At 42.4% G+C, this 14,499-nt stretch overlaps 1 protein-coding gene across 2 annotated transcripts in view; it reads right to left on the bottom strand.

Annotated features, from left to right (window-relative positions):
- Positions 1-14,499, bottom strand: part of LOC132378443 (nucleotide-binding oligomerization domain-containing protein 1-like) — a 45,393-nt gene that overhangs the window by 19,514 nt on the left and 11,380 nt on the right. For both annotated transcript variants that reach the window (XM_059945366.1, XM_059945365.1), the window contains exons 4-7: positions 10,124-11,933; positions 6,879-6,962; positions 4,644-4,727; positions 4,468-4,551 (exon numbers count right to left, since the gene is read on the bottom strand). In XM_059945366.1, coding sequence (XP_059801349.1) covers positions 4,468-4,551; positions 4,644-4,727; positions 6,879-6,962; positions 10,124-11,933 — 2,062 coding nt within the window. The remainder of the gene's footprint in view (positions 1-4,467; positions 4,552-4,643; positions 4,728-6,878; positions 6,963-10,123; positions 11,934-14,499) is intronic.

Here is a 14,499-nt window from a genome sequence, read left to right as displayed (position 1 = left end):
ATCTGCATACTTACTAATCCAGTTTACCACCCCATCATCCAGATCATTAATGTAAATGACAAACAACATTGGACCCAGTACAGATTCCTGAGGCACACCACTAGTCACCGACCTCCAACCTGACAAACAGTTATCCACCTCCACTCTCTGGCATCTCCCATCCAGCCAGTGTTGAATACATTTTACTACTTCAATATTAATACCTAATGATTGAACCTTCCTAACTAACCTTCTGTGTGGAACCTTGTCAAAGGCCTTACTGAAATCCATATAGACAACATCCACTGCTTTACTCTTGTCTACTTTCCTAGTAACCTCTTCAAAAAACTCAATAAGATTTGTCAAACATGACCTTCCACACACAAATCCACGTTGACTGTTCCTAATCAGACCCTGTCTATCCAGATGATTATATATACCATCTCTAAGAATACTTTCCATTAATTTACCCACCACTGACGTCAAACTTACAGGCCTATAATTGCTAGGTTTAGGTTTACTCTTAGAACCCTTGTTAAACAATGGAACCACATGAGCAATACGCAATCCTCCGGCACCATCCCCATTTCTAATGACATTTGAAATATTTCTGTCAGAGCCCCTGCTATTTCTAGACTAACTTCCCTCAAGGTCCTAGGGAATATCCTGTCAGGATCCAGAGACTTATCCACTTTTATATTCTTTAAAAGCGCATGTACTTCCTCTTCTTTAATCATCATCGTTTCTATAACTACCCTACTTGTTTCCCTTACCTTACACAATTCAACATCCTTCTTCTTAATGAATACCAAAGAAATAGATTGTTCAGAATCTCCCCCATCTCTTTCAGCTCCACGCATAGCTGTCCACTCTGATTCTCTAAGGGACCAATTTTATCCCTCACTATCCTTTTGCTATTAATATAACTGCCAAAGCAACCTCATATCTTCTTTTAGCTTTTCTAATTTATTTCTTAAGATTCTTTTTACATTCTTTATATTCCTCGAGCACCTCATTTACTCCATGCTGCCAATATTTATTGTAGATCTCTCTCTTTTTCTGAACCAAATTTCCAATATCCCTTGAAAACCTTGGCTCTCTCAAACTTTTAACCTTTCCTTTCAATCTAACAGGAACATAAAGATTCTGTACCCTCAAAATTTCACCTTTAAATGACCTCCATTTCTCTTTTACATTCTTCCCATAAAACAAATTGTTCCAATCCACTCCTTCTAAATCCTTTTGCATCTCCTCAATCAAAAATCTCGACCCTGGGTCCAGTCCTATCCTTCTCCATAATTATATTGAAACTAATGGCATTGTGATCACTGGAGCCAAAATGCTCCCCAACACATACCTTTGTCACCTGACCGACCTCATTCCCTAACAGGAGATCCAACACTACTCCTTCTCCAGTTGGTACCGCTCTGTATTGCTGCAAAAAATATCCTGCACAGATTTTACAAACTCCAAACCATCCAGCCCTTTTACAGAATGGGCTTCCCAGTCTATGTGTGGAAAATTAAAATCTCCCACAATCACAACCTTGTGCTTACTACAAATATCTGCTATCTCCTTACAAATTTGCTCCTCCAATTCTTGCTCCCCATTAGGTAGTCTATAATACACCCTTATAAGTGTTACTACACTTTTCCCATTCCTCAATTCCATCCAAATAGCCTCCCTAGACGAGCCCTTCAATCTATCTTGCCAAAGCACCGCTGTAATATTTTCTCTGACAAGAAATGCAACACCATCCCCTCTTGTCCCTCTGATTCTAACACACCTGAAGCAACGAAATCCAGGAATATTTAGTTGCCAATCACACCCCTCCAGCAACCATGTTTCACTAATAGCTACAACATCACATTTCCAGGTATCAATCCATGCTCTAAGCTCATCCACCTTTCTTACAATGCTCCTAGCATTAAAATAGATTCACTTAAGAAATTCTCCACCTTTTACTCTATTTACCCCTAACAGTGCAAACAACTTTATTATCTTTTTCTTCCTTCTCCCCTATATCTTCGATCTGGGCACTCCCCTTCTCTATCACCTGCCTATCCTCCCTCATGCACTGTCTACTAGCTTTCTCTATTTGAAAACTAACCTCCTCTCTCCTCGTCTGTACAATTTGAACCCCACCCCCCAACCATTCTCGTTTAAAGTCTCCCCAGTAGCCTTAGCAAATCTCCCCGCCAGGATATTGGTCCCCCTAGGATTCAAGTGCAACCCATCCTTTTTGTACAGGTTACACCTGCCCCAAAAGAGATCCCAATGATCCAGAAACTTGAACCCCTACCCCCTGCTCCAACCCCTCAGCCACGTATTTATCCTCCACGTCATTCCATTCCTACATTCACTGTCACGTGGCACAGGCAGTAATACCGAGATTACTACCTTTGCGGTCCTTCTTCTCAACTCCCTTCCTAACTCCCTATATTCTCCTTTCAGGACCTCTTCCCTTTTCCTACCAATGTCATTGGTACCTATATGTATCACGACCTCTGGCTCCTCACCGTCCCATTTCAGGATACCTTGGACATGATCAGAAACATCCCGGACCCTGGCATCAGGGAGGCAAACTACCATCCGGTTCTCCTGACTGTGTCCACAGAATCACCTATCTGACTCCCTAACTATCGAGTCCCCTATCACTAATGCCTTCCTTTTCCTTTCCCTACCCTTCTGAGCTACAGGGCCGGACTCTGTGCCGGAGGCACGGCCACTGTTGCTTCCCCCAGGTAGGCTGTCCTCCCCAACAATACTCAAACAGGAGTACTTATTGTCAAGGGGTACAGCCACTGGGGTACTCTCTAGTACCTGACTCTTCCCCTTCCCCCTCCTAACCGTGACCCACCTGTTTGCCTCCCGTGGCCCTGGTGTGACCACCTTCCTGTAACTCCTCTCTATCAATCCCTTACTCTCTCTGACCAAACGAAGGTCATCGAGCTGCAGCTCCAGTTCCCTAACATGGTCCCTTAGGAGCTGTAGCTCGCTGCACCTGGTGCAGATGTGGACGTCCGGGAGGCTAGGAGACTCCAGGACCTCCCACATCCGACACTGAGAACAACAAGCTGCCCTCACACTCATAATTCCCCCTTTCCTCAAATAACAGGAAAAACTGAAACCTAAACCTACCTTGCCTCGCCCGTTTCCATCTAAGCCCGTTGAGCCCAAGCCCTTAAGCCTTCACTCTGCTCCCGGCTCACTCTGCTGCCTGGATGGATGGATTACTTTATGAGGAAGGAGTGGGCAGGCTGAAGTTTCTGTAGAACCATGTTTAGTACAACTGAGAGGGGGATTTATTGAAAAATAGCAGGATATATGTAGAGAAGATGTTTCCTCATGTGGAAGGACCTAAAATTAGAATGTCACTATTTATTAATAAGCCAGCACCCCAAAATAAGGCAATATTTTTCATTTAAGGATCGCGAGTCTTTGAAATTCTTCCTCAGATCACAGGAAGTAGAATTTGAGAGTATATTATAGATGGGGATAGACATTGCTTTACAAGGGTATGGGTAGAAGGGAATTTGGAGAAAAAAAGGCACAGGATCATCCATGATCTCACTGAAAGACACAATAGGCTTGAAAGGTCTAATCCTGCTGTAAATTTATACATTCTTCAAATAGTGTTAATGGACCAAATGGGGCTTCAACTTGAATGTTGTAACTGAGTTGGTCCATTATGTTCATGCCTAGTTAGTAAATAATAATAATAAAGAATGATAAATAATCAGGAAATGATAAGGAAGAATGCTTTGGATTGCTACCTTCCTTTCGACAGAGTACAATTTAGAAAGGTTTTGGTTATTAGTTGCAAGACTAAATTTAACACTCGCCTACCAAATGAGTACACCCCCCTCCATTTTTGGGGCAATCAACAATCCCAGGAGCATGCTATGCCTCACACAATCCCACAATCCATTGCAGCACTGACCAATGCAGTACCATCACACGTGCCTTTGTTCAGATGAGACATTACACAGAGAACATATTTGCTGCTCTCTAGGCAGATGCAGAATGACTCCTAATGTCGCTTGAGGAAGAAAAAGGGACTTTTTCCTACAACACACACAAAATACTGGAGGAAATCAGCGGGCCGGGCAGCATTTATGGAAAAGAGTACAGTTGATGTTTCAGGTCGAAACCCTTCAGCAGGTCACTTCAATATGCATTCCACAAATAATTCAAAACTGATTATCTGTTATTAACAGCACTGAAGGAACAAGCACTGGCACATATTTTACATATTCCGTGACTGGAAGAAAAGTACAAAAGCACACCAAGAGGGAGCACAGCTGATTTATTTTAAACTGTAGCCAGTCAAGTTCCTTCTCTTAAATGGGATAAGCCTCTACGACACCCAGCTTTTATACTCAGTAGCCAGAATCATCTGCCAGTGCAGCGTTTGAGAAGCCTTCTTTTAGTATAACTTGCCCCCACCCCCATCCACACGCTCGTATATTCTTTCATTCCACTCACCCCACTTCTTCTATAGTTCTGCTGTTTTGTATTGCTTTAGCCAGGTAAGCTCCTCCTTTATGGGTAATCATATTTTTTCCCATTCTGTGTTAACAAAACAGGTCTGGTTAGTTTTGTCATCGTCTGAAAGTGTTTACTGGAAGAGAACATTTGTAAGCATAAGAGAGCCAACTTACTTCAAGTAAGTAAGACTGGGACACACTTCAATCAGATCTGCAACATCCCTTGCACCAACATCACTTATGTAATTTTTGTAAAGTCTGAAATGAAATTGATACAATAAAATTTATACAAAAAGTGTCTCGAATCAACACAATGAGAAAACTCTGGGTGTGGATGTAATGCTCTATTCAGAGCTTTTACAGTTCCATTCTCAACCCCAAGTTTTGCAACATCCAGGTATTTTTTTTTAAATGATTCAGGGAGTTTCATGGAATCTGCTGACACAGGAGGCAGTCACTAGTCCTATCCTTCCCATACTGGCACTTAAGTGAGATGTGTGAGCAGTCTTGTCCCCATACAATACGCCATCCACACATTACAAACGGGCTCCATATTTTATAGATGTCTATAGGTTGATTTTGTTACATATGGGAAAAGAATATATGGTAATTATAGCTCCATGGTATCATATTGAATTGAATTGACATTACTAACATCCTTCACATACATGAGGAATAAAAATCTTAACATTACATCTCCATCTAATTGTGCAATGTGGAATTTATATTAATTTGAAATAAATAGTATGTACAACAGGACAGTCAATATAACATAGAAATACAATTGTATCAGCATGCATTAATCGGTCTGATGGCCTGCTGGAAGAAGCTGTCCCAGAGCCTGTTGGTCCCGGCTTTTATGCTGCCGTGCTATTTCCCGGATGGTAGCAGTTGGAACAGTTTGTGGTTGGGGTGACTCGGGTCCCTAATGATCCCTCGGGCCCTTTTTACACACCTATCTTTGTAAATGTTCTGAATAGTGGGCATTTCACATCTATTGGTGCGATGGGCTGTCCACACCACTCTCTGCAGAGTCCTGCAATTGAGGGAAGTACAGTTCCCAGACCAGACAGTGATGCAGCCAGTCAGGATGCTCTCAGTTGTGCCCCCATAGAAAGTTCTTAGGATTTGGGGGCCCACACCAAACTTCCTCAAATGTCTGAGGTGAAAGAGACGTTGTTGTGCTTTTTCTCACTACACAGCCAGTACGTACAGACCACATGAGATTCTCGGTGATGTTTTATGCTGAGGAACTTAAAGCTGTTCACCTCCTCAGCCCAAAATTCATTGACGTCAATAGGAGTTATCCTGTCTCCATTCCTCCTGTAGTCCATCAACCATTTAATGGGGTTGATGAGCACCAATTAACATGAATATTTGTCTTCCCCTGTCTAGTTATGATGGTACTGAATCAGGATGTCCCATGTTCAATGGCTGATTTTGATGGGCTTAAGTTCCGCGGGTGTTATTTCAGAACTCAAACCTAGCTTTAGAGTCCACAAATCTGGGCAAAAAGACTATCTCGTTTGGTCCAAGAAACACAGACACCGCCTATCCTGTCTATCCATGTAACTCAAGATTGCCAGTGCCTGCAAAATCTTTGTAAATCTTTTCTGGCTTAAGCCCAACTCTCCATCATAATTGCGCACAATACTTCAAGTGCACCCTCTTCAGAAACTTGTACAGATGAAACATGATGTTCCAACTACTATTGTCATTGCCTTGACTGCTGAAGGCAAGCCTGTGTACAGTATTCCTTCTTCGCCATCCTGCTTAACAGTCCTCAGTGCCCTGCCATTCGCTGTGAATGCACTGGCCCAGTTTAACTTCTTAAAGTGCCATTTCTTCCCACTTGTCTAAGTTAAAATTCCATTTGCCATTCCCTTGCCTTCTTCCCCAATTAATCAATATCGCATTGTAACCTTTGAAAATGTTCTTCACTGCACACAAGACACCAATTTTGGTTTTATCTGCAAACTGACTAATCATGCTAGCTACATTCTCATCTAAGTTAGTAATATATATGACAAAGAGCAGGGCAGTCAACACTGAGCCCTCTAGCACACCACTGGTCACAGATCTCTAACCTGAAAAGAATTCTCCCACGATCGTCCTTGACCTCCTACCACCTATCCAATTGCCTAGCTCACCCTGGATGCTGGATTGTCTCACCTTCTGGACCAGCCTACCATGCAGGACCTTGCTAAAGTTCATAGAGACAATGTCCACTGCTCTGCCCTCATCAATGTTCTTGGTCACATTTTGAAAGACTCTATCAAATTCCTGTGAATATTAGGCGTTGCCTTTCCAAATAGCAAAAGAATACCAGAAAATAAACAGTAAAATGCTAAGTTTAAAAAGCAGGTGTCCAATGCACCACCCAGGGTAATTAAGAACAAGCATTCTCACCCAAGTACTTTGATCTGCTGATACTTTTTGAGTTCTTCCACCAAGATGTGTACACCATGATCTGTGATTTGATTCACACTTAACCTATATTGTTTTAAAAAAGAAGCAAGAAATGGTGAAATATTAATGATAGTGAACAAAAACTTAATTTCAGCTTCAGACCTTGTTCGGATGCGGCTCAAGCTCAGTTGTATTTATTTACATAGGGATGGTTTTAGGGGAAGATTAGGGCTTAGTGACAAGGATGAGAGGATTTAGAGGTAAGGGGCGGTAATGAAGAGTCCAGTCTGGAGCTGGATACCAGTTCCAGTGCTCTGCAATAGTAATCCTCATGGTTGGCAGCCGCTGAGATGTAGACCAACGATAACATGGTCAATTACCAAGGTCCAAGGGCCCCATTGATGAGGGTTGGTGAGCACCCAGGCTGGGGAGTCCCGGGGTTGGAGGATTTTTAGAGTCTGGAGTTCAAAGTCCTGTGATTGGCGAGTCCTGGGGTTGATTGCAATGGTTGAAGACCAAAGTCGGCGAGTCTGAAAGTTGAGGCTCCTTCACTGGTGAGTCTGGAAGTCAGAGGGCAGATGTCTGCACATCTGGGTCGGGAAAACCCCTCAGGCTGCCAAGCCCTAGAGTCGAGACCCAGAATTCAAAGTACCATGATGATCATGTCCTGGAGTCAATACCAAATATCGAAGCCTGAAGGTTGAAGACCGAAGTCGGCGAGTCCACAAGTTGAGGTCCGATGGTCAAGGCCCCTGGGTCACTATGCTTTGAAGCCAGTGGCCTGCAATCTGTGAGTCCACGCCAGGGGCTGGAGGTTGGAAGCCCTGAGGCAGCCAGTGCTGGGGCGGGAGGCCTGTCAATGTGTGTGTGTGTGTGTGTGTGTGTGTGTGTGTGTGAGTGAGTGGGTGGATCGGGGGGGTGGAGGGACAATAAGGGCTTGTTATGCAGCTTGTGTTGTTCTGATGAACATTGAGGGTATGCGATGTTGGCACCAGAGTAGGTGGCAATGCTTGCAGGCTGTTCCCAGTGCAGCGTTGGGTTGTGTTGCTTGTTAATGCAAATGGTGCATTTTGCTGTGTGATTCAATGTACGTGTGATAAATAAATGAAAATGAAATCTGAAATAATGATTTGGTCAATAGATCAAGAACATTTGGATGCATTGGAAAGGATCACTGTTACCCAATATTTTCATGGAGCTGCAGTGAATGTTTCAGTCCCTTCCAGACAATGCAGGAGTTGGGAAGGTGCTGGAAGTCAGATTCTCCCCTTCTCAGGGCCCACTATAAGGTTGTGGAGCATTCCACAATCTGTTGGCACACTTCAAATCTGGCCCATCATCCATGTTTTACGCCATCCAGTTTGCACACATTCACTCAGATGAGGTTACCTTTCTTCATAATTTTTTAAAATGTTTTAGACAACAATTGAATATGCTTTTAAATCTGAATATGTTTTTCTTTTAATTAAAAAATGTCGTCTCTTTCCAAATATCACTGATCACCAGAAGTACATGAATCCAGTGGGAAATCTTTCTGACCTATCACGAGGCTGTCAGGCCTTACTGGGGAAAGGGTTCAAGATTGAATTCCGGAGGCCCAGTCATTTGGAACAACAACACTGGTGAGGCCTCCAGATTGTTGGACATTTTGTGGCTGCAAATATACGGTCTTGGTGGAGGGAGCTGGCAACAGCTGCAAAGCATTGGCCTAAGGCTTGCATCAACCCCACTTCAGCTGCAAATAAACTTTCGACACTGATATTGCAAAAACCAGCATGCTTGAAATATATTTTTGGTACATACTAATGAGCTGGCCTTGAGTGCAGAGAGCGTACTGTCGAAGTTCACAGATGGTACAAAATTTGTGAATCTGGTAAAGAGAATAGTAATGCACTTCAGGAGGCTGAAGGAGACTGGTGAAGCGGGCAGATGCACATATTTCTAATGAAACTTCACGCAGAGAAACGTGAAACACTACTTTGTGGTAGCAAAGGGGAAATTATCAAATGGTGTAATTTGAAAAAGAGTACAGGAACAAAAATATAAGCTAAACAGAAACATGAATGAAGGCAGCAGCACCTAGAAAGTCTGATTTTAATAAAATATGAACGGCTTTATTATTGGTCAGGGATACCCAAGCAAAGGGAGTCATGCTTAGTGATACACTGGCTCAGGCTTCAGGTGGGCATTGCAATTTTAAAGGAGGCCACAACCACATCCTTAAAAAAATGTATTTCCCCTCTTGGAGATTTCCTTATATGGTACCAGGACTGACGGGATTTCAGTGAGGGGTCGAAACTGGAGTTGTTCTGCACATCACAAAGATCAGATGAGATCTGATCAGAAACTGTTTTGAAAGGAAGGTACTTCCACTGGTTGAAGAGTCAGTAATCCAAGGACACAGATTAATTTAAAAAATTAGCGATGAAGTGAACAGACTGTTCTTTAAAAATAGACCTGAGCTGTATCATTCTAGAGTAAATGATAGACCAGTACACAGGGATCATTTCCTCAGTCAAATCTGTGCCCAAGGATCCCTGATAGCAACTGTTAGGGAAGATCAGCTGGACCTGATTTTACGTAGAGTCAGAAGGCAGTACAGCACAGAAAAAGACCCTTTGGCCCATCTGATAAGTATCCAGCTAATATCCTGCTAGCTCCATTGACCTGTACCAGGAACATAACTGTTCATAATTCTCCCATCCATTTACCCGTCCAAACATCTCTAAAAATGTTGAAATTGAACTCATATCCACTACTTCTGTTGGTAGATCTCTGAGTGAAGAAATTACCCCTCTTTTTCTTTTTAAATTTTTCACCTTTCACCCTTAACCTCTAATTCTAGTCTCACCCAACCTCGGCGGGAAAAGCCTTCTTACATTTACCCTATCTATACCTCTCATAATATTGTATACCGCTGTCAAATATCCTCTCATTTTCCTACTCTCCAGCGAATAAAACCCTGCACTCTTTCACTCTGTACATTACAGTTGCAAAGCAGCAAAGCAGCAGCAGAGCATTGCGGTCTCGGTCTAGATCAGGCACCCACCTCGCTGGAGGCTTGACTCACGGATGTTATATTAAGGGAACAGAGCGCTAATTATTATGTTGAGGTTAACACCTTAAAGATCAAACCCAATCCTGAATAACAGTGGAGAGTTCTATGATAGTATTAGACCTTTTGGAAGTACCATAGTTCTATTTTTCTGGGTCCAAGAACACAATTATCTGGCAGGTGTGCTTACCTGAGGACTGTGAGGTGACTGAAGCAGCAGGCGAGTTGCTCCACCCCATAATCATTGATGTTGTTGTTGTCCATCTCCAGTGCCAGGGGTTTCTGGATGTGTCTCAGGGTGAACGCAAGCGCTGTACAATCCACAGAAGAAACATTGCAGTAGGTCAGCTTGATATAGTCAGCACTGATGTATTTGGCTGCCATTTTGGATGCTGCCTCATTTTGCATTTCGAATATGTAGCGCATCAGCCATACGAAGCGTGGCAGTAGGTGCACTCTGCAGCTGTTTGTGAAGCCTGGTCGAGGGAGACTTCGCAAATGCTTTTTCATACTGCTGAACAGGTAGGATGTTAGCACTGCCTGCTTTTTCTTAACAGCGGCAGGAGATGCAAGGCCCTGCATCAGATCAATGTTGTTGTCAGACAGCAAGCCACAAAGGAACAGCAATGTAAACTGCAGGGATTCACTGAATGGCTTGAGGACATCTTTGGAAGAATGCTTCTTTGGGCTCAGAAGAACCAAAAACAATTTACTGATTGTGCTGATGGAGGATACTGATGCATTACTGTAGTTAAAGGATGCTAGAAACTCTTGTGGGCTGATGTCATCATCTAGAATCAATAAAAATGCTGCAAAAAATGACTGGATGGTTAAGTGAATATATTCATATGTTGATTGGTTCCCACATCCATTATATTGACCTACAGTTTTGATGAAACCCAACTGTAAATCTTCTTCACAAATTTTTGCCATCTCAATTTTCTCCTGGCTGAGCTCAAAATCACTTTTCTCAATCCCTTTTAAAGCTAATTTACCAATCCGCATTAGAGCTTCTTTCCTCTTTCTGAACACATTTAGTGGGCTTCTGTCATTGCTTCTGTGTAGATTGTTCTGCAAATTATGGTTAAGGAAAACCTCAACCATAACCAAGTAGATATCAGTTAGTGTAATTGTCTGTGACAATAGCTGGGAACTATTTGTGCTCTGAAAGTGCTCATAGCATTTAAATATAATCCAACAAAACAATGGCACTGAGCACAGACTGCACAGGTGAGGGTTTGCCTCCAGCTGGTTTAGAATCAAAGTTTGATCAGCCTTGTTTTTGAAATACTTCTTCAGATAACCCAGCAGATGTTCCTTGGAAAAGCCCTTCAGAGTTACTCTTTTTCTCACCATCCTCAGAGGTAGGTTTGTGCCTGTCCTCGCTGTCAACAATATTTTAGAACCTTTTAATAACTTTCCTTGGAGAAGGTTCAACAAAAGGGATGTTGGGTGTGTGGGCTCAAAGGGAGACGAGACATCAGGGATATCGTTAAGGTCACGATCCAAATTCATTTCATCGAATCCATCCAGTGTGAAGAGGACAGTGGCTGGATGCTGTTGGATGCAACTGAATATCTCATCAGCGTCCTTATCAGGGTAACAGTTGTACTTGAACAGAAGATCTCGCAGGCAGATCTTGTCTTCCTCCTGAAAGCTGTTGAACAGTCTGCATCTAAACTTGAAGAAGAACTTAATGTCAGCACAAACCTCACTCTTTGACCACAGGTTCTGAAGTCGCTGGAGGAGTATGGTCTTTCCAACACCAGCATCACCTGTTACAAACACAGTTTCTACATCTTTGTTAATGGTTCCAGTGTCACTGAACAAATCCTCCAGGTGCGAGACGGTTCCTATGGATTCATTGACTGAACTGATGAGCTCCATAATAGTCTTAGTGTAAATGTCATCAAAGAGGATGTCCTCCTTTTGGGTATAAGATGAAATGAACCTGGTATCTTGTTGCAACACACCTCGGAGTTTCTCAACATACTGAGAGACTGAAAGACAAACACTGAACTGAATAATGTCTACATTCATGGAATCCAAAGTAGTCTGTAATCACATCAATCTAATTTTCATGTAGCAAAATAATCATCCTCAGATTTTTGGCATACACTTTTTACAGTTAATCTTTCTAAGTAACATTCAGTTGCCACCTACTAACTTCATCAGTTTATAGGGATCGCTTCAATTCTGTTACGGTTTGATACAATTTAATTTAAAAATAAATAGTGTTGCTTCAATCCAAGGTATGTCTGTATGTCTGGTTGCACAGAGAAAACAATGGTGGTGACTAATTACTAATGTGTTTTGTTATTTCAGCAATTGATGGACTAAGAGAATGGAATGGTATTAAGATTTGAAGTACCAATTAGATCAGTTTGGGCACTGCACCTTGGGAGACATTTTTGAAAGGGTTCAACTCCAATCCAGCATATTATACCGGGTTTGCATGATGTCCCCAGGCAGCAAAGACTTCATCTACAATCCTTTGAATATACAGCTTAAAGAAAGGATAATTTAATTGAAGTGTTGAAGATAATCAAAGTGCTTGGTATTACTGGATTCACTGAGTGGAGAAATTTGGAACAAGGCAAATCTTAAAGTTGAAACAAAAACACAAAGGTGATGTCACAAAGGGAGGAGGAAAACTGAATCTTTGTCCTCCCAAACCTCTTTTTCAACAGAAAGATTGAAAATGGAAATTGACAAATTTTTGTTTGGGAAGGGGACTTAAATATTAAGGATCTAAGAAAGATGGACAGAATTAAGATGTCGATCAGTCATAATCTCACTCAACCGTGAGACTCTTTCAGAGGCTGGTTGACACTCTTACATTGTTATGAACCCCGTAACTGGATCACTTACCAGCAAAGATAGAGAGGTCCGTTGAAGTCTGATGGTACAATTTTAAAAGTATTTATTGATAAAAGGGGCACAAAAATAAGATTAATGCAAACATGCAGATAATATACGTCGTCAATACTAAATCTAAAAGTGCGGGTATAATAACAATCAATAAGAAATAGCTCTATCGTTGTCTAGGGGATAATGTATTGTCCGATGGAAATATAACAGTCACTGTTAGTTCATTCAAGTGGCAGTGTTTTGGGTTTAAGAGAGAGACAGGTTAAACTTGCCCAGGTCTTTTAGGATGCCAATCCTTTGAGTCGGGGGAGTTGGTTTCCCCTTTGTTAGCTAAAAGCCGTTTTCCGTCGTACCAGCCACCAGTCCCAGGCAACGAAACTGTACACACGTGGCCTCCTTCAAATGGCTTCCCGCTATTACGGGATCACTAGCGTTTCTTCTGGTGCGTCTGAGGGGCTGTTCCCACAGACCCTCTTTTATCCTGACTCGCAGGGTCTCAGATGTCAATCGGGTTGGGGGTGATGCAATCCCTTCCTCAGCCAGCCCACTTTGCCCGAGGACTTCCACGTAGTACAGTCTTCAGTCCACAAATTCGCCTTCCAGAGACAATGGCCATGTCCCGTAGCTTTATATCACCAGGGGAACTAGACGTTCTGCACGTCTCTCTCTCATTTCCTGGGCCCCCTGACCCAACCCAATAGCGATCTTGCGATTCTCACAAAGGAGGGGGCTGCAGGCATAACACCCACTTTCTTCAACGTGTTTTTACCAGTGGTTAAACCAAAGTAGTACAGAGGCTTACAGGATTGTGGAATCTACCACAATACAAAAGCTTTTCCTTTTCACTACAGAGTAATACAGTGATACATCCAATTCAGCATCCAAACGGTTAACGATTACAGTGTCACTTCCTTTAATATCTTAACATCTTGTACCTTACAAAAGTCTTATAGCATCAGACTCCAATTTAATAACCACCTATTTTTATTTCCTCCCTTCAGCAACAAAACTAAGGAGTTGTGATCTTAGCTTATGTGCATCTACAAAAGTTTATGTAAATACTAATCTTTCGGTTGTTTTCAAACTTAACAGGCAGGCTTCCATGGGGTTGTCTTTATTGTTCACATGCTTTGTCGAAATCCCATACAACCGGCTTTGCTATTTAAAAATGGCGTCCCCCTTAACCGTCGCCTCTTTTCCGGGTAGTTCATACGTGGGGAGCTTGGGTACTTTGGCGAGGTAAACTCTCGCCCGCCTCTTTCATAGGGGTTATTTTATCAACACCGTGCCCCAAACTTAGACCATCTTCTGAATTTCCACCCAATTCTTTAATTTTACACAGGTGGCTAGCCCTCTCGTCAGGACCCTTCAGGCTATGTGTTTTCAGTTCGAACTCTTTGTTCAAGCAGCATTTCAAATTCTGCCTCTTCACTTCACACTCTGGAATAACAATAGTGTGGGGGGCCCCGTCATCTCCCGGCTTAATCTGTAAGTGATCCGCAGGTTTAAAAATTTCTTCATTCGATTTGGGAACTACATATTTCCCATTTCCTTCAATAATAATATTTATCTCCCCATTTTTGAGCTCCGTATTAACTTTTAACACACCTTCGAGCACAAACACCTCGGAACTCTCACTTCCCACTATTACCAAGGTTAACCCTTTCTTCACTGAACCAAGTCTATCTGACCCAC

Source organism: Hypanus sabinus, chromosome 20 (assembly GCF_030144855.1).
Source record: "Hypanus sabinus isolate sHypSab1 chromosome 20, sHypSab1.hap1, whole genome shotgun sequence".
NCBI classification, from domain to species: Eukaryota; Metazoa; Chordata; class Chondrichthyes; order Myliobatiformes; family Dasyatidae; genus Hypanus; species Hypanus sabinus.
Note: the sequence above shows the minus strand (reverse complement) of the source record. Positions and strands in the feature narration are given on the sequence as shown.